The 22,734-nt window shown below is 57.4% G+C and overlaps 9 protein-coding genes across 9 annotated transcripts; 5 read left to right on the top strand and 4 right to left on the bottom strand.

Annotated features, from left to right (window-relative positions):
- Positions 1-27: 27 nt before the first annotated feature.
- Positions 28-3,927, top strand: BCV69DRAFT_296223 (hypothetical protein; the record flags this gene model as incomplete). Its single annotated transcript, XM_025493985.1, has 1 exon — positions 28-3,927. The coding sequence occupies one exon, from the start codon at positions 28-30 to the stop codon at positions 3,925-3,927; it is 3,900 nt and encodes a 1,299-aa protein (XP_025351075.1).
- An 89-nt stretch (positions 3,928-4,016) lies between these two features.
- On the bottom strand, positions 4,017-6,324 carry BCV69DRAFT_13701 (hypothetical protein). Its single transcript, XM_025489262.1, has one exon. The coding sequence runs from the start codon at positions 6,227-6,229 to the stop codon at positions 4,208-4,210; it is 2,022 nt and encodes a 673-aa protein (XP_025351074.1). The 5' UTR covers positions 6,230-6,324; the 3' UTR covers positions 4,017-4,207.
- Positions 6,325-6,460: 136 nt separating this feature from the next.
- BCV69DRAFT_13585 (hypothetical protein) lies at positions 6,461-9,544 on the top strand. The gene has a single exon (XM_025489254.1). The coding sequence runs from the start codon at positions 6,659-6,661 to the stop codon at positions 9,386-9,388; it is 2,730 nt and encodes a 909-aa protein (XP_025351073.1). The 5' UTR covers positions 6,461-6,658; the 3' UTR covers positions 9,389-9,544.
- BCV69DRAFT_279819 (D123-domain-containing protein) lies at positions 9,545-11,324 on the bottom strand. The gene has a single exon (XM_025491384.1). The coding sequence runs from the start codon at positions 11,257-11,259 to the stop codon at positions 9,700-9,702; it is 1,560 nt and encodes a 519-aa protein (XP_025351072.1). The 5' UTR covers positions 11,260-11,324; the 3' UTR covers positions 9,545-9,699.
- Positions 11,325-11,336: 12 nt separating this feature from the next.
- On the top strand, positions 11,337-13,189 carry BCV69DRAFT_13639 (hypothetical protein). Its single transcript, XM_025489257.1, has 3 exons — positions 11,337-11,835; positions 11,908-12,403; positions 12,477-13,189. Exons 1-3 carry the CDS (start codon positions 11,530-11,532, stop codon positions 12,986-12,988), a joined length of 1,314 nt encoding a protein of 437 aa, XP_025351071.1. The 5' UTR covers positions 11,337-11,529; the 3' UTR covers positions 12,989-13,189.
- Positions 13,183-16,512, top strand: BCV69DRAFT_13588 (hypothetical protein). Its single transcript, XM_025489255.1, has 3 exons — positions 13,183-13,490; positions 13,602-15,871; positions 16,030-16,512. The coding sequence occupies exons 1-3, from the start codon at positions 13,377-13,379 to the stop codon at positions 16,229-16,231; spliced, it is 2,586 nt and encodes an 861-aa protein (XP_025351070.1). The 5' UTR covers positions 13,183-13,376; the 3' UTR covers positions 16,232-16,512.
- A 118-nt stretch (positions 16,513-16,630) lies between these two features.
- BCV69DRAFT_309769 (hypothetical protein) lies at positions 16,631-17,846 on the bottom strand. Its single transcript, XM_025494741.1, has 2 exons — positions 17,621-17,846; positions 16,631-17,524 (listed from the first exon to the last, which is right to left on the bottom strand). Exons 1-2 carry the CDS (start codon positions 17,826-17,828, stop codon positions 16,845-16,847), a joined length of 888 nt encoding a protein of 295 aa, XP_025351069.1. The 5' UTR covers positions 17,829-17,846; the 3' UTR covers positions 16,631-16,844.
- Positions 17,847-18,061: 215 nt separating this feature from the next.
- BCV69DRAFT_291847 (hypothetical protein) lies at positions 18,062-21,067 on the top strand. The gene is made up of 3 exons (XM_025493773.1): positions 18,062-18,792; positions 18,875-20,460; positions 20,545-21,067. Exons 1-3 carry the CDS (start codon positions 18,180-18,182, stop codon positions 20,668-20,670), a joined length of 2,325 nt encoding a protein of 774 aa, XP_025351068.1. The 5' UTR covers positions 18,062-18,179; the 3' UTR covers positions 20,671-21,067.
- On the bottom strand, positions 20,728-22,580 carry BCV69DRAFT_291846 (hypothetical protein). The gene is made up of 4 exons (XM_025493772.1): positions 22,484-22,580; positions 22,104-22,402; positions 21,825-22,034; positions 20,728-21,750 (listed from the first exon to the last, which is right to left on the bottom strand). The coding sequence occupies exons 1-4, from the start codon at positions 22,485-22,487 to the stop codon at positions 21,058-21,060; spliced, it is 1,206 nt and encodes a 401-aa protein (XP_025351067.1). The 5' UTR covers positions 22,488-22,580; the 3' UTR covers positions 20,728-21,057.
- Between the last annotated feature and the right edge of the window lie 154 nt (positions 22,581-22,734).

Below are 22,734 nucleotides of genomic sequence, written 5' to 3'. Positions count from 1 at the left end.
CAACCTCCAGCGGCAGCACACGTCTGCATGGCCACTCCTTCCTCGTCGTCTCCCCTCACCACTCTGCCCTCTTACGACGACCCCTCTGCTGCAGCCCGCGTAGAAGTCGTCAATGATGAGGCAGGACCCAGTGTTCTCCCTACTGCCCCTCTAGAGGAGCTCAGGGAACCTACATCAGACGAAGCGGGTCCCGCCAATGTCGGGCCAGACTCTTTCTTCGCCCAGAGCGAGCACGAACCCACCTCACTCACAGATACAGGTACGACAGTAGCAGCAGCAGCAGCCTCGCATCCTTATCCCTCCCGGCAAGAAGATGACGCAGGCGATCCCCCTCTTTCTTCTGATCCTCAATCGTCGATTCCAGCCGAGGGGGAAGAAACTTACCGGCCAGCTACAAGTCCGCGCCCTCCTTCTCCCCTTCCCTCTTTGGATACGTCACAAGCGCAAGCTTCTTCCTCTAATCAGCAAATAGGACCATCATCTACTGATCCCATAAGGACGCCCTTGCCGCCAGATGCTGAACCTCCTCAAGAGCCTCAACCACCACATGCCGAACTGTCAGAGGGCACGGACGATGCTCCGGCAGTGGAAGGGCAACAGAGTACAGCGTCGCAACTACCCGAGGTGGATGCGGCTGAAGCAGATGCTCCGACGATGGTCTCTGATCAGATGGAAAAAAAGGAAGTCACGAACATACCAGAGAGGGAAGGTGGTCTACCGGCAGCGGATCCTTTGCTCGAGTCTGGGACAACGCAGGAGCCCAGCATGGAGCCTGCAGCAGCGGACGTTCAGGCTTCAACACAACTACAAAGTAGCAGCGAAACAGCGCCCGAGATCATCCCAGCCGATTCGACTAGCGAGGTTGCAGCTGTTGTTGCAGGCGGAAGCGAAGATAATCACGGCGGTGAGGAAGCGGCGCAAGATGTAACAACTGAAGAACTTGCGAGTAGCGCAGAAGATCAGCAAAGCCTTCCGAACCTATCAGAGGCGACTCTTGCAACACAAGAGGTAACCTTGCCGGCATCTGAAGCCGGTGAGTCAGCAGCTGTAGAGGTTGATCAACAAGCAACTTCGGATGCAGTGGAGCCATCAGTGATAGAGACAGATGCAGAGCGGCAGATCGCCCCGCCCTCGGTCTCTGCAGCGGAGGATCTACCACTGCTGGAGAGCAATGCGACAGAGGAGGCGTCCGGCCACGCAGCGGCCACCGCGGATGCTACGGCCGTAGAACCTACCGCATCGTCTCAATCACTGCCAGAAGCAGGCCAAGATTCCAAGGCATCTGTTACCGTCGAGCCTGTGACTGAGGCCGTCCCTACAGAAGCCACAGCTCAATTTGCTTCGCAGGCAGCAGATGAAGAAGCCACAGCCGCAATCCCTGCAATTTCTGAAGACTCGGCTGCTGCCGCTGCCGCCTTACCATCGACAATATCCGGTACAAGCGATGGGTCGGTGAAGCCGAGCGAGGACGTCAGAGCGGCGGTGACATCAGAGTCGAGCCAGACAAAGACAGCTCAAGGAGGAGGTGAATCGACAGATTCCACAGAACCGACCAAGCAGGCTGCCGAATCGCAATCCGCTGCCACGCAGAAGGAAGCACCGACTTCGTCCGAAAACAAGACCCCCTCGAAAGAGGAAGCTCGCGTTTCCCTAGTGCTTTCCGTCAATCAAGAGCTCATCAGGCTTTGCGTTGATCTACAGGACAAGAGCGCTTCTGCCTCTGCCCCGCCCGAGACGATGCTCCGTGATATCTCACATCGCCTGCAGACCAATCTGGCTTTCCTCGCCAGCATGGCGGACAAGGGGCGCAAGGCAAATGCTGAGACGGTCAACTTGGCTATCCCGCGGCTTGACATGTTCCCTCATGCCTCCTACCGGAGTGATCTAGAGAAGCTCTCGCCGAATTCAACTCTACCGAAGCTGTATACCCAGATGGCTCAAGCCTTTGCGGGCCTGACTCGGCCCGTTGCGCCCGGCTTCGGGGGAGGACCACCGTCTGCCGCTGCTGGCTCTACTGCGAACTCACCCGGCCCGGAGCGCAAGCGCAGCCGCGATGAGAGCATTGAAGGTGCACGCAAGAAGCCCGCGCTACCCAATGGGCATCATCTCCCGAGGAGCAGTGCGTCTCCTGCCCCCAATGCTGGTGTAGGGTTTGCCAATCCCTTCGCTAATGGTACTCCGCCTTTGGCCACACCGCCTATCAGGGGCAGTCCGGGGTCAGTTGGCTCAATGTCTCACCCTCAACAGTCTGCAATTGCGACACCTGCTCGCCAGTCTAACGCTGAGCAACAACCTGCCGTCTCTCCCAGCAACCAGCTCCCTCCGGGAATGTCACCACAACAAGCTCAAGTGCTGATGCAAGCCTTTGGGCCTACTGCCCTGAGCACCTTCTCCTTTCTGCAGAGCTACCTCAGGAGCCCGCAATGCAAGCCGCAATTCGCTGCTCTACCACTTGCGGTCCAGATGCAACAAATTGCGGGGCTTGCTGCACAACAGAAGCAGCGGCTCGCAATGGCTGCTTCACAGCAGCAGCAGCAGCAGCAGCAACAGCCGCCAAATCAGCAGCTCACCGACTCGCCCATTGGACAACAGCAGATGCAGCACAACGCTCCTGGTACCACACCTTTTGGAGATTCTCGTCGGCAAGCTCCATTCCATGCCTCGTCAGCTTCTCCTTCGCAGAGTCACGCTCGCGCCTCGCCTGGAGGAGGCTTCATGCCACCCCCGCCACATCCTCAAAGTATGGGCATGCCTAACGGGATTGGTCATCATCCTGGTCAAGCTCAGGCACAGGCGCAAGCGCAAAGACAAGCCTCGGCAGATTTGGGGAGGAGCTCGCCAGCTTCGATGGGACGCGGTGGTGGGGGTGGAGGTGGGGGAACAAATGCCTCTAGCCCAGCTTCCATGCTGCGACAGTCATTCGGAGCCGGAGGAGCGCAGACCCCACCACCGCCCGCGACTGGTCACACTCATGTCTTCAACCCTTTTGCAGCCACTGGTCATTCTGACGGACAAGGGGCTGGAGGTCATGCGGGCAGCATGGCTGGCTCGATGCTACCGCCCAATGGTGGCATGAGCTACAATGGTGGAGCTGGTGGGCCGAACTTGAACACCAATGCCGCAATGATGATGGCAATGGCCCAGCAGCAGCAGCAGCAAGGCATGCCCGGGTACCCGGGAGGCATGAACCCGCAAGCTTTTCTCGCACAACAGCAGCAGCAGGGACGTCAAGCTCCCCCCGGCCAAAACGGGCAGGGAGGAAGCGAAGGTCTCTCCACCTACCAGCAACTGGCGCAATTCCTCAGCCAATCACAGCAGCACCAACAAGCAGCCATGACTCAACATCACCTCGGTGCAAATGCCATGGGACCTCCGGGTGGCAATACTCCGGGTGGCGGCGCGGGCGGTTATGCTGCCCTGAATGGAGGCAGTGCCGGCCTTGGTTCCGGTATGGGAATAAATGGCTCTGCCTCGGCTGGCTTCGACTCGCTACCGCCTCATATGCAGCAGTTCCTCGCTCAGCAACAGCAGATGCAGCAGCAGCAGCAGCAACAACAACACAGTGGCACTGCAAACGGCAATGGCAACGGGGGTATTGGCGCAGGCGGCGCTGGTGGTGGTGTGAACAATTGGTCTGGAGCCAATGCCAGTGCCAACCCAGCTGCTTTAATGCAGAGCCAAGAGAATCCACAGGGCTACTACCCAAATGGCACCTCCTTTGATCCCTCAAGCATGCTTTCTGGCGGACAACAACAGCAGCAGCAGCAGCAATATGGCGGCGGTGGCGGTAGTGGAGGCGCAGGTGGGATCAATCCACAGGCATTGAGCGGGGCAATGAGAGGTGGACAGGGACAGGCATGGTCCCAACAGACGCTTTGGGGCGATGGAGGAGCAGCGGCGGGGAGTAGTGGAAATGGAGGAGGTTGAAGGGCGTAGGACGCCTCATTGGATCACAGAATCAAAGCAAAAGTAAGGCAGACAGCACCTCGCACGCATCTAGTGCCATTATCCCCTCCTCCCCTCCCCTTCTCTGCCACGACTGGAGACGAACACCCTCCCCCTCCCTCCTCTACTCCCCTTCTTCGTCTTCTGATCTTTTCTCTTCCTCGTGTAACAATAATTTACCCATCAATTGACAAGTGGCAGGATGCCTTGAAAATTCGTGCTATGCTACAATGTATATCGAATACCGTAGGGTACTCTACTGCTACCTTCTAACCTCGTTGTCCCTAGAGGATGAAGAGGATCTTGCAGGCACCAACCAGGCCTTGATCTTCTTGACGATCCCTTCGCCGAGGAAGGGAGTCACATCGTCCTTTGCGCCCCTCTGCCTCGGTCGGCCATCCTCATCTGCCAGGCCCTTGTTGACAATACCGTCCTCGCCATCCCCTCCCCCACTGCCAGTCCGCTCGAGGGCGCTCCCCTCATTGTCAGCCTTGGAGAAGAGACTGCCCAGTCCCCATCCCTTTCTCCCTCCCGCAGACCCATTGACATTATCATCCTCGATTGGATTTCCCCAAATATCAAAAGTCGCACTAGAGGGTGAGCCAAAAGCTCCAGCTGGAGCAAATGCACTTTCACTACCCTTTCTAGCCTTTCTACCAGTCATTTCCTCCCACGTCTCTTCTAAACCTTGTGCAATAACTTGAATGCTTTGATCGTAACACTTTTGCAATTCTTCTTCTCTGGTGAGCATTCCCCTTCTAGCAGAAGGAGGACAGAGGAAATTATGGCGCTTGAGGGTATTGTTCATGTCCTTGATCGACTCTTCGTGGTAGCCACGCTCGATGGATTGCCATTCCCCTCCGTCGCGAAAAGATTTGGCGAGGGAGAGAAAGTAGGACCGTCGCTGCTCGTCTGTTCCTGAGGTGCCGGTGCCAGGTCCGTCGCTGGAGGAGAGGGCGCCTGATTGGGTAAGGGCTCGAACAGCCTTGCGCGAGTAGGAATCGACGATCTTATTGCGGAACTGATCCAAGTGGGTGTAGAATGTGTGGTTGAGCTCGACCCAGGGAGGAGAAGCGCCTTGTCGTTTGACCATCCTGTTCATGAGAAACTCCTCTTTGCCAATGTAGGGGTTGCGCTCTTCGATGTCCTGCAGGAGAGGTTTACCTCTCAGCTTGTTCTCCTTGAAGAAGCCAGCAGCTCGAGCCGCCTCTATCCGCTCGTCTGCTATGGAAGTCCAACGTCGTACGGACATTCCGCCTCCACGCCCTCCTCCGCCTCCGCCGGGAGCTCGACTTGAGTCCACCGAGTCAGGAAGATTGCGGCTCATCGTCGTGGAGAAGCCGCCTTCGTGCTGGTCCTCTTCCTCGCCTTCCAACCTCCGCCTCTCTCTAGACCTGGCCGACTCGGCCTCAATCTCTGCTTGGAACAGCTCGATCTCTGTTGCGGTGAGCTTGCGGGTGCGATACTGCAGCGCGCCATACTTGGCTCCATACACCCTTCCAGCCTTTTCGAAGCGACGAATTCCTTCCCGAACAGCTCTCATCGCCTTTGCATCGTCCAGTGGAAGAGAAGCAGGATTCACACCCAGGTCCTTGAGACGCTGCGAGGTCGACTTCATAGAACTGCCAGAAGCGCCGGCCTGCAGCAGCTTACCATAATACACCGCAGGGCTGCCAGAGCCTTCGGCGCCTTCGCCTCCTCTCGTTCCAGCATGGGCGGGGCGGATATATTGAGCTGCCCACGGTTTCCCTTCAGGCGTCTTTGGCAGAAAACGCCCATCTTCGAACGTACCCAGCGCTGGAACGTGCACCTCGGCCGTGACAGACGAAGAATCCGTCGGCGAGGGGCCAAGGGAGGAGGTCGATGGCTGGCGCGGCGGCGGAGCATCCGCTGCAACTGCCGCCTGAGCTGCTCCGACTTGTTCCGCCTGAGCAAGAGACTCAGCAACGACTTGACTGACTGCTTCTTGTGCCAGAGCAGGTGTTGTCGGTGGAGGTGGCGGCGCTGCTTTGGCGAAAGGTCTAGGCGGCGGTGGTGTAGCTGGGGGCGTGTACCTCTCCTCAAGAGCTTTGATCATGCGAGCCTGCAAAGAATTTGGATCGAGCTCGCCTTCTTCTCCTTGAGTCACAGCGCTCCCAGCCTGGTCATCGCGCTGCTGGAGGCGAGCTGACGACCGTAAGGCTCGAGAAGTGTGGCGAGTCGAGGTCGTTGCCACTTGCCGAAATGTGGCAATGGCAGCGCGAGACGTGCTTGCCGCTGCGAGGGAGTGTGGTATCCGCGGCATCAGGAGTGGAATGGGGAAGAGTAGGAAGGGAAGAAGAGGAGGTAGAGCGAAAAGGGTCCCAAGCAGTGTGCAGGTAGATGGTAGGAAGGATGCCTTTGAGTACAGCGTCTCCACCCAAATCATTGGGAAGCCGGGCCCTTTCGGATAAATTGCCCGCCGAGGTCCGAAGCTTGACGTGCGCCCAAGCCACCATCGGGGGCGGAACGTGTTAGGGGTCGATGGGCACCTCCTTCTTACCATTGTATCATACCATCATCCCCTTCTCAAGTCTTCGACCTGATCTCTGTGCCCGTGCCATTGACTGTACATGCGATGCCGTGAGCGAAATCATCCTCAGACGCTCCCTGTGACCCCGCCACCGAAGGGTGATACCCTGTTGCGGCTACTTCGCAACATTACTCGCGTCCGAGCAATAACGCGCCAATCAAGATGCCTCGTCTGACCAAAACCAAGGCCAAGGAGACTGGCAGCGCCGTCTCCTCGAACAGAAGCTCTGTCTCGGGAGCCTCGCATCTCAAAGGCGATGCTGCCCACGAGGCATCATCGTCATCCCCGAGCTCGGCCGGTCCCCTCACCAAGGCGGCACTAGAGGTCGTCCGCCAGATGCTGCTATATCTAGACCCTGCCGCCGCTTCGCTGCTGCCCGTTGATGAGATGTCGGCCACTCGCAGTCTCCACGTGCCAATACCGATCTCTGAATGGAATGTCCTCTACAGCACCCCTGCTTCATCTGCACCTTCCGGCTCGAAAGACACCTCATTCAAGCCTTCCATTCAAGTCCTGTCATATCCGACTTCCGAGCAAAACCTCTTCTGCGTTCGAAGTGTCCTGCCTGACATTTCAGCGCGGCAATTCTGGACTTTGATGGCCGAGAGTGGCAACAGGCATTTGTGGGACACCACTACCCAAGAGGGAGGCAATCACCGCTTCTTTTCTTCCGAGCTGCCATCCGAATCACCGGAGCATACCCTTGCCCACAGTCTGGCAGCTAGGTTAGAGTACCTGAGATTCGGCTCCATCTTCATGGTCGCCAAACCTCGTGATATGGTGCTTCTATCTGCCGATGTGAGACTGCCCCCCACCAGCGCATCAGCCCTGCGACTCGTGTCCGCTTGCAGGAGTGAAGTCGATCCTGCTAAGCCCCCCGTGAAAGGGTACACCAGGTACGACCTGGGCGTCGGAGGCTTCATGGTTGAGGAGTTGGGGACTGATGGGACTACCTCGACTGCAAGGACAGGCAAAGCCTGTCAAGTGACCCAACTCTCCAATCTTGGGTCCGCTGCCTCGTGGGTCCCGGCTTCTGTCGTGAAAATGGTAGCACAGACAATGGTGCCCAGATCGGTTGCACTTATCTCGAAAGCTGCCATTTCAATCACCGTACCGGAGCCCCTTCGGACAGGAGTCGTCCCAGACGATGTAGATCCCAAAGAGGAGATCGTACACAAGGGAAGGGAGCGATGGAGCAAGGCGAGAATATTGCCCAGCCAGGTCGGTGAAGGCATTCTGGGTCGGAGCAGACCAGAGCCGCAATCTACGAAGCCTGGGAGGCCTACGCAAGGGTCTTCCCAGGACGAGCTCCCGGAAACTTCTGTTGCGGCAGCCGCATCGACGACTGATGTGCCCACACCCACTCCACCTGCGGCTCCTGAATCCATGTCCACACCCTTAGCCGATACTAGACACATCTCCGTTGTCGAAGATCCTGCAGGCGCAAGACCGCCTCTACAGAAGAGCCACGCGACTGCGAGATCTTCAGCCTCGCCTTCGACTGACAATACGGCGACGACTGAGCTTTGTAGCACGAGGAGAAGTAGCAGCACTCAGAGCGGCTCGACTCTTGCTTCAAGGGTATCGCTGGCAGAATCAGATGGTGCGAATTTTGATACAGAAGTCACTGCCTCTTCACAAGATACATCTATGGCGGAGAGTCGGAATCTCTCTGTTGCCTCCAAGGCGAGCCAAGAGCGCTTGCGCCTCCGAAACGGGGATGAGGTTGGTCAACGCCTGAATCGCATCTCGATGGCCTTGCAAGCCAAGTGCAGTGAAGAGCAAGACATGAGCTTCAGTCCGCCCACCCCAGCAGCGAGCCATCTGAGAGGAAGCATAGCTATCACTGAAAGTCCTGAAGGGCAAACGGCTCATTCGAGATCTGCGAATGGCGACGACCAGGACGAGGTCAATGAGCTGGTAGCAGAGGCCCTCTCTATCTCTCTCAGCTCTCCTCAATTGCAGTCTCACTTTGCTGCCTACTCTCCGGATCGGTCCACCACTCGGCAACTATCGCCCTCCCTTCTTCGCTCTCCAGGAGCTAGAGAAGCGAGAAGAGAGGCATCTGAGCTCAGCGCTATCCTGCTTGCTGGGTCCGACGCTCTCATCTCTGCACTTGCCCCTGGAGCTAGAGAAAGGCTTCCCGATGGTGACAGTGGGGCAATGACACAAGCTGGACCTCTACGCAGAGAATCTTGCTTCTCTTCGCCTACAAGAGGCCGTGAGAGACCGGTTACACTCTCCAATGCATCTAGGTCGTCCGCAGCCACATCGCGTTCTTCGGCTGTGACCCGCAGGAAGAAGAGTGTCCGTCCAGCATTGGCGAGCTCCGCCTCCTTCTCTCGTGCTATTACGCAGACAACTTCCGCGCACGCCCTTCATTTTCCCGGCTCGCAGGACACGAGTCTAGAAGAAGGTGGGCGAGACGTGGCTATGACTTCCTGGAAGAATGCACTCAATTCGACGCCCTACGCCCTAGAGCTGGGGAAGATGGCCATGCTTTGGACAAGCGAGGCGTCTCAGGCCGGCAAGTCTCCTTCTCCGGGCAGGGGCGCTGAAGAAGCTGCGCCTCTGCCCTCTTTGCCCTCCTCGCTGCACGGAGCTTCACCTGCAGTAAGAGCTCTACGATCTGCCTCTGGTTTTGGCAGCGGGAGGCTCAGACCACCAACCCCGGGAAGGTCCTTCTCTTCTCCTGCGCACCAGACTGCTTTCGCCTTCTCATCCACTCCCACTGCCTCCTCCTCGCGAATCAACTGTCAGAGCAGTCTTGAGACAGGTGACTCGCTGAGACCTTCTGTGCGTATACCTGCTCCGGAGAGCGAGAGGCGCAAGGCTTCCAGGGAGAATTACAAGGATAACCCAAAGTTGATGACGAGTCCTGTACTCGGATGATTCTCTTCTCTCTTTCGTAAGAGAGGTCGAGCAATGGTTTTTTCGGGTTGTCTTGTCCCGTCGTGAAGGGCAGGCAAGAGAGGACAATTCCTGCACAAAATGATACCCCCAGCTACGTCCACTGATTGTCAATAGTGCTCCATAGGAACGGCAAAGATGAGATCTGATCTGATATTGATGATGCACGTGACAGAGACGATGATGTAGGCAGCGTGATATGATACAACAGTACAAGCTAGTCCTCTCGGGGACCTCCATGCCCTTCGAGACCACTGAGATCCCATCATCCCACCCAGCCTTCGTGCTCACGTTCACTCATCCTCCTCAGCCTGCTCCACCTCTCCCTTCCACGCCCGTGCAAACTCCTCGATGCCTCTGCCATTGGAGACGTCTACCACATCTCGGGGAATCATGTTGCTCGCGTACGTGGGGAAACTTTGTGAAGATTGGGCCTGTGAAGTGAGAAGGCGCAAAGGTGGGAGGAGACGATGTCGCCGTCTTTGTACTGCTGAGGCTGATGACGCTGAAGCTGAGCTTGAATCATTCATCTGGAGTGACGCAGGAGCAGGATTCGAAGTTGGAGACCAAGGACGATAGTGCGTTGTTGGCGGTCGACCATCGGTGTAGATACGGATGAAGGGCTCCCCACGTGGATCGGGTGGACCGTCATCCTCGTCAGAGGAGGAGATTCCAGTGTCTTCATCTTCTTCTCCTTCACCCTCATCCCTGAACTCGTCCTCGTCCTCGGTAGACGACCTCTGGACGGCAGACGCTCGCCCGTTCAACAGCACTGCGCTACTCGGATGATCACGCTTCCAAGCTCTCGTAGCTAGAGCTTCAAGCTCGTCCCAATCCCAGGAGAGAGCGTCAGTCCGTGGCAGGTAGGGGTTCACATCCATCAGGAAGACCCTCGATCGATCGCGGGTGAAGTAGGCATCCCAGATATAGTCTTGTAGGCCCTCTCCTGCACCTCCTGTTGAACCGGATTCATCACTCGCCGCGCTGCCACCTTGCTTTCCGATGACCCCTTTGAGATTCTCATGCCAGAAATTGAGTAGCTTTAGCCGGATGTCTCTACTCGTAGAGTCCGCTTGTAGGAAGTCGTAGTATGTGCCATCTCTTTGGCAGATTGCCACAAATTGTCCAGCTCTTACAAAGCATCGAAATTCGTGAGAGGGAGCAACGACAAAGTGCCGCTTCAGGACGAGATTGAGCTTGAGGTCATTGGTCGAGGCGACAGGGGCAATCTGAGCTGTAGCGAGCTGCAGACTCTCCACCTCTTCCACCAAATCATCTTGTCCTTGACCTCCTGCTTCAGAACTATTCACACCGTTGATCTCATCCCTCTGCAGCAGATCTTTGCCCACGAAATCGCTCGACTTGAGTAGCAAGTACACATCAGCTGGTGTGGTACACTTGAGCGTCTGACCAGGCAGGATCCAAGCGGCATCCCGAGGAGCAGACCAGTCCAGCTTCGGAAACACTTCCCCGTCGTATTTGTTTATGACCTGCCGGATCCGCTCGTCCAAGACGGAGAAGTCTCGAGGCTGCAGATCTTCCGAGCTCGAAGAGGAGGCATCGTCCCGCTCTCCATCTGCGTCTTCTACCTCTTCTTCGTCCTCTTCCTCTTCACCTCCCACGACACCTGCACCGCTACCACGAGGGAGGATCAGCCCATCCTCTTCGAGCCACTCGAAGAAGTCTGGTTGGATTGTGGAGACGTCGAGAATCGTGGCTTTTGGTGAGACCTTGCGCAGTGGCGGGTACCAGGATGAGAAGCGGCAGGCGGAGAGAGAGGCTGCGACGGGCGTCAGTGGCGGGAGAGGGTGCGAAGACGCCGAGGAAGAAGCTGAAGATGACGATGTGGTCATTGTGGAAGTTGGGACCGGCATGATGGTGATGCCCAACGGTCAAGAAGAAGTGACAAGTGGTAGAGGAAGCGCTCCAAAGATTTATCCCCGAGTCAGCAGGTGGAGCTTCTCCGCCTTTCCGCCTTTTGCAGAAGCAGCGACAGCAACGTCTTCTTCTTCGGCCGAGTAGAGAAGAGCAGCAAAGCACACCAGATCATAGCAAGACTAGAGCAACAGCAGCCGCAGCAGTAGCAAGAGCAGTAGCAATAGCAGTCACGCTCGAAGAGAAGCATGCCAGTCGATGCTCCGCCGCAAGCTCTCATCAATCATGGCCGGTTGCTGCTTCTGACGCAGTACTCTTCCCGCCTGCCACCCCGCTCACCGCGCTTCCTCTGGCCTCCGCCTCGGCTTCTCTTGCATATCCAGCCTTTTCTGGCAGCTGATCTGCTCGGCTTAGACGACGACGGGGAAGAGACAGGTGATGCGACGCACCGAGCTGAGGTGGCATATCAGAAGAGCTTTCTCAAGGAGCTCATCAAACGGATTGAGGAAGCTATACAAAGGGCAATCGAGGATGGAGCGGAGCGGGATGACTGGGTGAGTGTGCTCCTACACACCGATTAGATGGGTTCGAGGATGCTCATAAGTTCTGCATTTACCTCTGCACAGGAAGTGGAAGATCTCTTGTTGTCTCACTATGCCGACCTCATGGCAATGCCGTCTACTTCTTCGGGCGCTGCTGTCGGTGGCAGCGACCCAATGGAGAGTCTTTCAGCTGCTCTGCCGTATACCAATCATTCCACCCCTTTGGAACGACATCTCTCCTACTACTACCCATTGCGGCATCCCCAAGAACACGGAGCACACAAAGATTTGATATCTGGCTGGGATCAAGTACATCTCTACGAGTCATCAGCTCTGGTCGGAGCAGGGACCACCGCTCTCAAGACGTGGGAGGCCTCGCTCCGGCTAGCTTCACACGTCCTCTGCAACAAATCCGAATTCACTGCGCCTGGTGCAAGGGTTTTGGAGCTGGGAAGTGGGACGGGCTTGCTGAGCGTTGTGGTTGCGGCTGTTCAGAGAGAGGCAGGCAAAGGTGGCAGACTGTGTGCCACAGACTTGCCAAGCATTGTGAGGGGGAAGTTGAAGAAGACTTTCGAGCATAGTGAGTAGCCCCAGCAAAGTACCGTTCCGGGGAGTCCCTGCAGCTCATCTCCACATACTCCTTGACCCCCCAGACGATGTGACCACATCAACCACAGCAGACACAGACGTCCAACTGCTCGATCTAGACTGGGTGGAGCTCGAGCATGAAGTCAAGGAGGGCAAAAGCCAAGACGACCCGTCCTCAGCCAGCAATGGTCAAGCATCGCCTACTCAAGCCCTGGCGGCCTTCGCCCCAAATCTGATTTTAGGCGCAGACATCATCTTTGATCCTTCCATCATCAGCCCTTTAGTGACCACTATCAAATGTGCCCTGGAAGCTGGAGCAGCAAAGAGTAGGGCACCTTCTCCTCAGGCTCTCGTCGCCAGCACGGTGCGCAATGTGTCGACTTACTCCCGCTTCCTGGCATTGCTCGACGCGGCCGGTCTAGTGTCTGAAGAGGTCGAATTGCAGAGGTGTGTGGTCGAAGCGCCAACCTACGGCCAGCTACCAGAACGGACGCCTCCCATCGTGGCTTTCTCATCAGGTCACGACGAGCAACGTGAGGGTACCGTCAAGGGTCTGAGGATCCGCCTGCCCTCATAGGACGCGACGATTCGGCACAAAAACGGGACAAAGGCAGGCGGACCGGCACGCGTCTCTCGCGCCTTGACTTCGCGGGGCGTCCACTTTACACGACACCAGGTTCAAACTCCGTTCGTGTCGCGACTGGAATTGCTTCCCCTTTAGAAGAAGGGGCCTTCCTGGTTCTCTTGCTGCTCTTCCCTGCATCCCATAGCCATCACCGACCTTATATCCTCCCCTGTCCTTTCCTGTAGCACTTGTTTCGTCTCTTCTCATTGTCTCCACATCATACCCAAGCCCACAAGTCAACGACGTCCTTGTCTGCATCACCTCACCTACGCTCGTTGTGCCGGACTACTCGCTTCCCCGATTCACGACACACCTTCCTGCCTCTGCGACCTTTGACGAGATGGGAGCCCCCCATGAGCAGCACAGCTCAAGGCCTGCTGCAGTTCCAGTTGTGCTACGCGCTGCAGAAAGCTCCAGCAAGAGATATATCACAGTACTGCCGCCCACACTGGATGTGAGTAGAGCGTCACCCGGGCCTTCATCTCCTCCGTTTCGCCTGCTGCACGCGTCCCACGAAGGCAATGTCTGACTCTTCCCTTTCCTCTTCTTCTTTGCTCTCATACAGGCTCTACTGCTCAAGGCTCGCTCCCTGTTTCCAGTTCCACCCGGCAACACGCCCTACATCACACTGGACCAAGATGAACAGACGGTGATCCTGGAAGACGCCCTACCCTTCCTACGCGAACGCGAGGTCCTCGTCTTCCGATGGAGTCCAGACACTCCACGCAAATCTCACGGGAAAAGCGTCAAGTGGGACAGCAGTGTTGCCGATGCTCAGAAGAGTGCAGGTAGCTCGACTCCCTCCAGCTCCAGCTCGCGTTCCAACAGGGCTGGAGCGCCGACTTCGACAGCTGATGCACAAGCTGCGGGACCGTCCTCTATTGCCGGAGGATCCACAAGGTCAGCATCGACTTCATCGACCACATCAAGTCCACAGACGCAGCTTACACAGGCTCAGCAACATCGCGCTGCTCACGCGCGACGCGTTCTAGAGGAACAAAGGCGAATTCAGGAAGAGGAGCAAGCAGAAGCCGCTCGTCAGAAGGCAGAGGAGGAGGAAGAGAGACGGCTCGCTGAAGAAGTAGGAGCTGAAGAGCGACGAAAAGCTGAACAGGCCAGGAAGGATGAGGAGGAGAGGGCTGCCGAGGAGGCGAAGAGGAAAGAAGAGGAAGCATTGGCTCAGCGGGCTCGACTCGCCGAACAGCAGGAGCAAGAGCGCTTAGCGGCTGAGCAGCAGGTGAAGGAGATGGAGCAGAGCTCTGATCAACAGACGGGCGAAGCTCACAGCTTTGGAGCTGCGACGCCTTCACGACAGCAAGAGCAATCTCTCGACACAAGGGTACTCTCGCCCACTGATCTCGAAGCATCGGGATCGAGCCCTCCTCCATACTCCTCTCCACGTAAGCCTGCTCTCGAGCGCGAGGTCACGCCAACAATTCAAGACGACAACGACGAGGACCACATTCAGTCATCCCCTCTAGTGGCTAGCCCGACTCGGGAGGTGCACGCCGCTGTCGCCAAGGCTTCGATGAGTCCTCACGGAGACAAGCTCGTCGCTGGCAGGAGTCCCGTTAGCGTTAGATGCATCGAGGACGAGGGTGCGGAACAAGAGACTACAGTCCACGACATCGTGATGCAAGACAGTGTCAGGGAGGAGCAGGCGCAATGCGGTGTCGAGCCCATCTCCCTCACCACCGAAACCAGCGTAGCCGCAGATATGGCCACGGGGACACCCGCCGACGAGCCTGCAGTGGCTGTAGATGCTCCCATGGACTCGACTGTTGCACAGGGCAAGGCCGAAGAGCTCACTAACAAGTCATTGCCCGCTTCCCCTGTCCAGGATGCAGCACGAGCACAGGTGGTAGAGCAGACTGATGCAGTATACAAAACAATGCGGTCCGTTGTGGACAACCTCCGCAATCACCCCGGCAACACTGCCTTTAGGGATCCGATGCCGCTCGACTACGCCTCCTTTGCCGAGTCGAGTCCTGACGGACGAGGACCGATCGATTTGTACATCATCCTCTCCCGGATCACCAAGCGAGAGTACGGTGCCAGCGACGCTTCGCCCGGCCCTCTCGAGGCCTTCACCTCGGACCTGAAGAGGATGTGGTCTCTGGCCCGCTCGTTCTATGGACCAAAGTCGCCACAGGGCCAATGTGCTGCCCTCTTGGAACGATTCGCAGAGGTAGTCATTGCTGAGTGGAAGCTTAGACCAGCACATGCTATCAAGTCGACTCCGACGCACGATGCCGCCGGACGAGGTGTCGCAAACGTGTCTGGAGGCAAGAACAGCAAGTCTGGCAAACATGGTGGTGCAGCTGATGACAAGGAGGCCGCTAGGAGGAAGGCTGCAGCGCTCATGGCATCCTGGAACAGCAGCATTGGCGCTGCTGCCATGGGGGCCAGTCCCACCTCGCGAGGAGAGAAGCGGGGTATCAATGGTGGCGACGAAGATGTCTTCAACTCTCGGCTGGCTGGCGGTAGGGCCCTGCCTTTCCAGCGGAGACCTGCGAAGCAGCAGCGCACCAATAGCTCGTCAGGGGAGAAGGCGGTAGACATGATGGCCTTCCACCGAGCTATTATGGGCGAGAAGGCGCCTCTCCCTGGCAATGTCGCTACAGCTGTGCCAGTTGCTGTGCCGGTTGAAGTCGTTGTACCTCGCAGCGAGAGGCAGCAAATCGCCCCTGTTGAGGAGGAGGCTGAGAAGGAGAACACCTCCCCAATTCCTAGCCCCATTGCACCAGCAAGCAAGGAGATGATCGTCGAAGAGCAAGCAAGGGACGAGGAGCAAGAAGTCGCGCCTATCGTTGTGGCAGATGACACTGTCGAAAGGTCAGTCTCCGACAACACTACCTCTCCTTCCTCTCTACCTTCTTCAATCATCGACTCTTCTTCTTCCTCGTCGACCGAGGCATCTACCTCCGCTGCTACTACTGACTCGAGTCCGGACCTTCTCTCTGCGGCTCCCTCTTCTGCTACCGTCGACGAAGTCACCATCGCTTCATCTCGACCACAAAGGAGGCGCAACCCTACTCGATCTTCAGGCATCATCGAATCGCCGCGTCCACTCGTCGTGGGCAAGTCAACGGTGACGGACAAGGCGAACAAGAGGACTCGAAGGGGGGCTCAAATGGAGGTACAGGAGGTGCAAGAAGCGGCTGCACAGCCCGCTGTTGCCGATGGGCCCTCTGAGGTCGTTGCAGTTACCGTGGAGCAGGAGTCAAACGCGATGGAAGTCGATGTCGTTGCCCCTACAGAGGCGGAGATGTCCGCCCCGCTCGAGGCTCAAGAGGTCCTGACAATGGCAGCAGAGTGTGAGCAAGTTCCTCAAGCATCCCAAGCAGCCGCAGCAGAGCCCGATTCCCTGGCGGTCGCAGAAGTAGAAGCGGCAATCGCAGCAGCGACGGCGACGGCGACGGAGGTGGAGGCGAAGACGGAACCGGTGGCAGTGTCAGCAGCGGCAGCTACACACCGTAGACCTCGTAGGACGTTTAGTGGATTGGCAGCAAGTATCACTGGCGCTGGAGCGGCCTTTATCTCTAGTGCGACGGCTGCTTTCGCTAATTAGGCCGTGCGAGGGGGCGAGCCAAGGGGCATTAGTGGCATCAGAAAGAACCAAGGCATGGGAGAAAGGGGGAAAGAGAAAAGAGAGAAGCATTGATGATACTCGCTGTAGCTATTGATACATACAATCTAGTCAACCTCATTCATCACAATCAACACGCCCGTCTGTCTGTCCGTCTATCCCACCCATCAGCCGCATCTGACCCAAAGCCTATCCCTCCATTCCCTTCCCTGAATCCTGCTACTGCCGCTCCTCAATCCTACCCAGCAAGACCTGCATCCTCTTTCCCAAGTCGGGTTGCCCGCCTTTGCGACTCTGCGCTCTCGATCCGCCTTTTGTAGTCGAGTTCCACATCTCCTGGCGCTTCTTGCGCGCCTCGACCGCTTCTTCCCTGGTGCGATGGGGTCGGGGAGCTGGGGAGGCTGGAGCAGACGTTGGCGCTGAGGAGGGATTCGACTGCCCAGTGCTGAGAGGATGACGAGCAGTGGAGGTTTCTCCAGGTCTCGCGCGTCTGCGATCACCTCCCCTTCTGCCCTCAGCGTCAGAAGGAGTAGGCGCAGGACCCGCCCGATCCCTTCTCCTCGCCCTCGGATCCTCTCCTTCTCGCCTCCTTGCAGAATCAATTGACGGTCCCCGCTCTTCTTCTGTTTCCTCTTCTTCTCTGGCAAATCGACCCAGGTCTGGCTTCTGGAAGAAGGGGGAGGGAGCGGTGCGCGAAGAAGGGCCAGCGCGTGATCGTCTCGGGGCTGATGATTGCTGTCCCTCGTTATCTTCTTCGTCGTCTTCTTCACCGTCGTTGACTTTGTCATTGGCGCGTCCTTTGCCTTTGCTGTCTGCAAATTCGTCTTCCCCTGCAATGGACTTGAAGAAGCGCTTCTTTGTCTTGGCATTGGCGATTAGGTTGGCCTTGATCTTCTTGGCTGTTGGCGTCAGGAGAAGGCATCGGTGCCGCGAGCGTCTGGTCAGCTTGGCTAGTATGAGTCAAACTCTTCACACAGCAGAAGGGTTCAACTCACCTTTGCCCAAGTAAGCACCATCAGGAGCGTGCGAAGGCCCGACCTTGAAGCCGCCCCTACCACCCCCTCTACCTCCGCCTCTTCCTCCCGGGCCACCACCTCTTGCGCCACCACGACCTCCACCATTGCCGCTACCGTGAGAGGGCGTGAATGGCTTGTGTGTCTTGTGTTTAACCACCGACCTCTTTGACTTGTCGAAGCCGGCCATTGTGATCCTTGTGAGCGCGGACGAGGGTAGGGATTGATGGATGGGTAGCCCCGTTCCCCACTTCTTGTCGGGACGGAAACGGCGTTGGGAATTTAATTTTTCACGCCAGACGGAAAGGCGCGAGATGAGACGCAGGGCGCTGCACACCTCAAGTGGAGACACCCGCCCGGCCAGGCCTGGGCCAAGGAGAGACCAACACCTTCCCACGCCCAGAGGCCAGTCACTGAGGATACCATACCACTTCCAGTATACCCGCCAACAAGGCCCCGCAGTAGAGCTCGAGCTGAAGCTAAGCTGAGCTGGGCTGATCCCCGATACCACTCAGCCATTCTCCTACCTCACCACGAAGCCATGTCGCGTCCTCTCGCCTCTCCCTCGGCCTCGTTCCGGTACGGCAACCGCTCCGCGTACCCTCTCCCGCCGCGACGCGCCTCGTCCTACGCCTCCCCCACCACACCCGGTGGCAGTGCTCCTCGCGGCCAACCCCCGTCAGGTCCTCGGATCCTCGCCGCAGGAAAGGGGTCAGAATCTTTCGAGACACTCTCGGACTTCGTCCTTTCACTGCCTCACCCGCGATACTGGCCTTCGCTGCTGCTGAATTACTTTGTCCTGGACCCGCTTCGCATTCTCACCACGACGCTCCTAGCCCTCATCACCTCCCCACGCACACATCGAGTAGTCTTGCGGTTGAGTGTCCTCTTTGCTCTCTTTTGGACCTCGCTAATCCTCGCCATCTTTGCCTACATAGGCTTCTATCGGGTATGGGTACCCGATGTGGGCAGGTTGGATCAGGTGCACCTCGAGTATGGCAAGAGGGGTGGAGAGATGCCTTCTGCGCTGGTGCACTTGGGAAATTGGAGGGGAGCACAGGGAATAGGAGGGGAAGAGTGGTTTGCCGAAGAGCAGGAGTACGATGTCAGTGTGGAGCTGCTCGTACCTATTAGCACGGCTAACCTCGATCTAGGTGAGTAGGGGCTATCAAGTGTAGTGGGCAAGCGAGGGGCAAGTACCTCTGACCTCTGCCCTCCTCTCCTTTGCGATCCAAGGCAACTTTATGGTCTCCCTCACACTCTTGACCTCGGACAACGTCACACTCTTTCATTCCGCCAAGCCCACCATCCTGCGCCCTACAACGCCTCCGCTGCGCTTCCTCACTCAATTCGCCTCGCAAGTTTCCTCCAGACCCTCCATCGCCTCCTCTCCCGGGATGGGCGGCGTCGGAGCAGGTCCTGGCTCTTTCATGCTCCCACTCCCCTTCACTTCACCCTCCTTGGAGCTCATGACCGTCCGTCTCTTCGATCGAGTCGTACTACACCCCAGTCCGGGCTCCATCCCCTTCTCGGATCCGGCGGGGAGTCCCATACGGGGAGGAGCGCGGAGACGCATCTCAAAAGCCCTCGTGCGGGTCGGCAGGGACGATTCGGACAAATACTGGGTCTACGGCGGCGGTCACGGTGTAGGCGGAGTAGTCATGGGCGGCAATCCACTCAGTGAAGGACTGCAAGGTGGATTGGGTCAAGGCATGGTCCTCGCAACTCAGAACGGCGGGGCTTTCAGGAGCAGAGGAGAATTACAGACCGTCGGTGTTGGTCTACGCTTTGATGCTCGACTGACGGGTTTGAGGTACCTCCTCTACACGTATCCTATTCTTTCCTTTCTCCTCTTCACCTCTCTCTTCCTCGCCTTTGAGCTCATCTCGGCCCTCACACTCTGGACCATTGCCGCCGTCTACACATCGTCACTTCCAGGCTTGGGAGTCGACCTTGGTCCGGACAATCAGTTTGTTCCCTATCGCGATGGAGCAGACTTGGGAGGTGCAGACTACGGCTCAGCAGACGACCAAGACGAGGATGACGGGTCTTCTACTCCTCGCAGGCGAGGCAGAGCGGGAGCTACACCCGAGACGATCACTGCGACGCCTACGACTACTTCGAATGTCGATGAAGACGAGAATGGGGACGGGGACGAGGAGTCTGCTTCTTGGGAGGAAGAAGACACGGAGACGGAGCAAGGCTCCTCTACGGGCCCGGCGCAACTGCGCTCTCGGGCCTCGTTGAGAGACAGGGACGCCGAAGAGCGAAGGGAGGTGCAGTTGGCTGCAGAGGAAGAGGCGCGCAGGACGGGTAGACTCATGACTGCCGTCGCCGGCGGTGGTGAAGGTGGTGGTGGTGGTGGTGCTCGACCTGGAGGTGGAGACGATGACCTCCTTTCCCCAACTTACCGTCGCGTCCTTGGTCGGCTGGACGAAGAGACCGAGGAGGAGACGGACGATGTAGCCTCTGTATCGAGCGGCATGGGCAGTACGCTTTCCTCTTCTGGCACTGGTGCCGGCGCTGGCACCAGTCAACGAAGGGGACCTGCTGCTACTGCTGCTACTGCGAGACAAGGTGGTGCAGAGGAACAGGGAGAAGAGGGAAGTTCTTCCACCCCTGGAGGGTCAAGCGGGCGCATGGGTGAGGGCGAGGGTGACGATGAGTGGGAGGACGAAGGCGGGCAAGGAGAGGAGACGGTTCTGATCGAAAGTGGGAGGGAAGGAGAGCAGACCACCAGGGAGGGGCAAGAAATTCGGAGGCGTAAAGCTTTCGAGGAGGAAGACGACGAGGGCGGTGATGGGACAAGCACCATTGGTGGAGTGAGTAGACAAGGACAGAGCGTCGAGGAGACTCCTCTGGCGTGAGTACTGACTGATCGACCCTTTGATCTCCTCTGCCTACAGTCCGCAACGGATCCCTCCATTGCCTCTGGCTCACGCAGGAGCTTCGGCGCAACCACACAAGCCTCGACCTCTACTCGCCAGACGGGCACGACGGGTGGTGCAAGAGGTGGCGGGTCCGACTATTGAGCCATCCTGTTCTCTCTTTCTATCCCTCGAAAGTAGTCGTCATCGTCATGTTCTGTCGTCATTGTCGCCTAAGCACACCTACACACACGGCCCTGTTGGTTTTACAGATGTATGAATGTGACATTATACCAGGAAAAGGAAACAGAATGGAAGGCAAGAGAGGTGATTGCAGGTGCAGGTGCAGAGCGGTATCAGGGCAGATGTGGCTACTTCCTCTCGTAGAGATGGAGAGGTCACTGCCTCTGTTGAATACCACTCATTCTTGAGCTTGGTTGTACGAGCAGAGTGGCGTGAGATCCTACCTCTGTCCCTAGGCTGTCTCGGGCGCCAGTCCCCTCCCGATCATCTCATCGCCTAGCGTCCGGATCTATATAGCGCCATCTCCTCTCACCTCCGTCCCGCGACTGGCACGTCCTGATGTGGACCTACTCCACCACTAACACCACGTTGCTGAGCCGCTTGTTGTCCGCCTCCATTGCCATTGCTGCTCACTCCACCACCACCGCCGCTGGTCGATGTGAGTCCAGCTCCAACATTGACCTGCATCTGCTCTGCCACACGCTCCTGCCAACGATGCAGGACGGCGACTTCGTGTACGGGAAACCCAAAGATGCGAGGCTTATATCGTTCTACACCCTTGTGAATTGGTGGGCCACTCATCGCTGACGAGGCTGCTGCAGATCCGCTAGATGGTTGGTTCGAGTGTTGCGAGGGAGAAGGCAGGACGCCGCCTGCAGCCTGTTGTCCGCTTGCTGTCCCCGCGGCAGGCCCCATACTGCTACCGGCTGGCGAGAGGACCATGTTGCTGCCATTGTTGCGCTCAGCAGATGCCGAACCCTGCGATCGCTGATCTACGCTCATCGGTGACGCTTCGCCGCCATCTTCTTCCACTGCCAAGACGCCTCCACCGCCTTCGCCTGTACCTGACCGAGATCTTGGTGCCGACCGAGCGCCAGATGGCCCTGCTGCAGCGCCGTGTTGCTGTTGTTGCTGATTGGAGTGGTTGCTTGGAGGTGGGAGGAGGAAGGGTGATTGGGATGATGGAGACTTCGAGGGAAGCATGTGGGGGTATACCATGAACTAGAGGGCAAATGAAGTATGGGGAAGTCTGATCAGTGGCAGCTCGCCTAATGGCTTGCTTCAGTAGGACTCACTAGAAGATGGGGGAAGCTGCTACCGAAGAAGGCTCCATCGATTGTGCCATGCCTGGACGATTTGGGACTGTAGATGTCCTCGCAACGTGGACAGAAGAGCTTGACGGCTTTTTGAAACGGCAGATCCGACAGGCCGAGGGGCAGTAGTGGCTGGGAGTAACAGAGGACTCGTGGACATCTTCCAAAGTCGGACCTCTTATACTTCTCAAGCTATCGGTCGAGGTGAGAGGGAAGGTCAGACGTTGCGCTTGATCGATGTCGCGCGTGGTTGAGACTCACCATCTTTGCTAGTCCCCTACTCGTAATGATGTATCTGGCGTGTACCAATCCATACAACAACCTCCCCTGTGCCTCAATGTGATCCCTCGTCTCCTGATCCATCTCCTCCTCCATTGCATCAGTGACTAGATCTAGCGCTTGCGGGTAGTGTTGGACCTCTGCATTGAGACCAGTGAGGTTGAACCGATCGAGAATGTAGTCTTCATCGACTTCGCAGAAGTACTCGTTGCCTTTTGCGGAAAGGAACCATGATACCCATGTTGATGTCGCATAGGAGGAAGCGGAGGAGAGATCGTCCACTGGCAGGCAGGAAATAGATCGGTACGCGATACTCAGCGACAAGCTCGCATACGATGTCTCTACTCTACGTCTCTACTCACTCATCCTGGGCGACTCTCTCTGAGCGTGAGAGCTTGAAAGACTATATGCGAGCTGCTGAGGGCAGTTCCCTTTGATGATGGTTGGCAGTCAGTTGGGTTGTGCGAGGAAGCATATTGTCCAAACGGAAGGGCAACAGCGTCGGACGGTGGAAGCGCGCGGTGAAATTGAAACAAGCCACCAACGACGTCCTTCCCGAGGGGAGATAGATCCGTACCACTTCCATCAGCTTACCTCGAAGAGCGATCAGCAG

This window comes from Pseudomicrostroma glucosiphilum, assembly GCF_003144135.1.
Source record: "Pseudomicrostroma glucosiphilum strain MCA 4718 unplaced genomic scaffold BCV69scaffold_1, whole genome shotgun sequence".
NCBI lineage: Eukaryota > Fungi > Basidiomycota > Exobasidiomycetes > Microstromatales > Microstromataceae > Microstroma > Microstroma glucosiphilum.
This window is presented reverse-complemented; position numbering and strand designations above follow the sequence as displayed.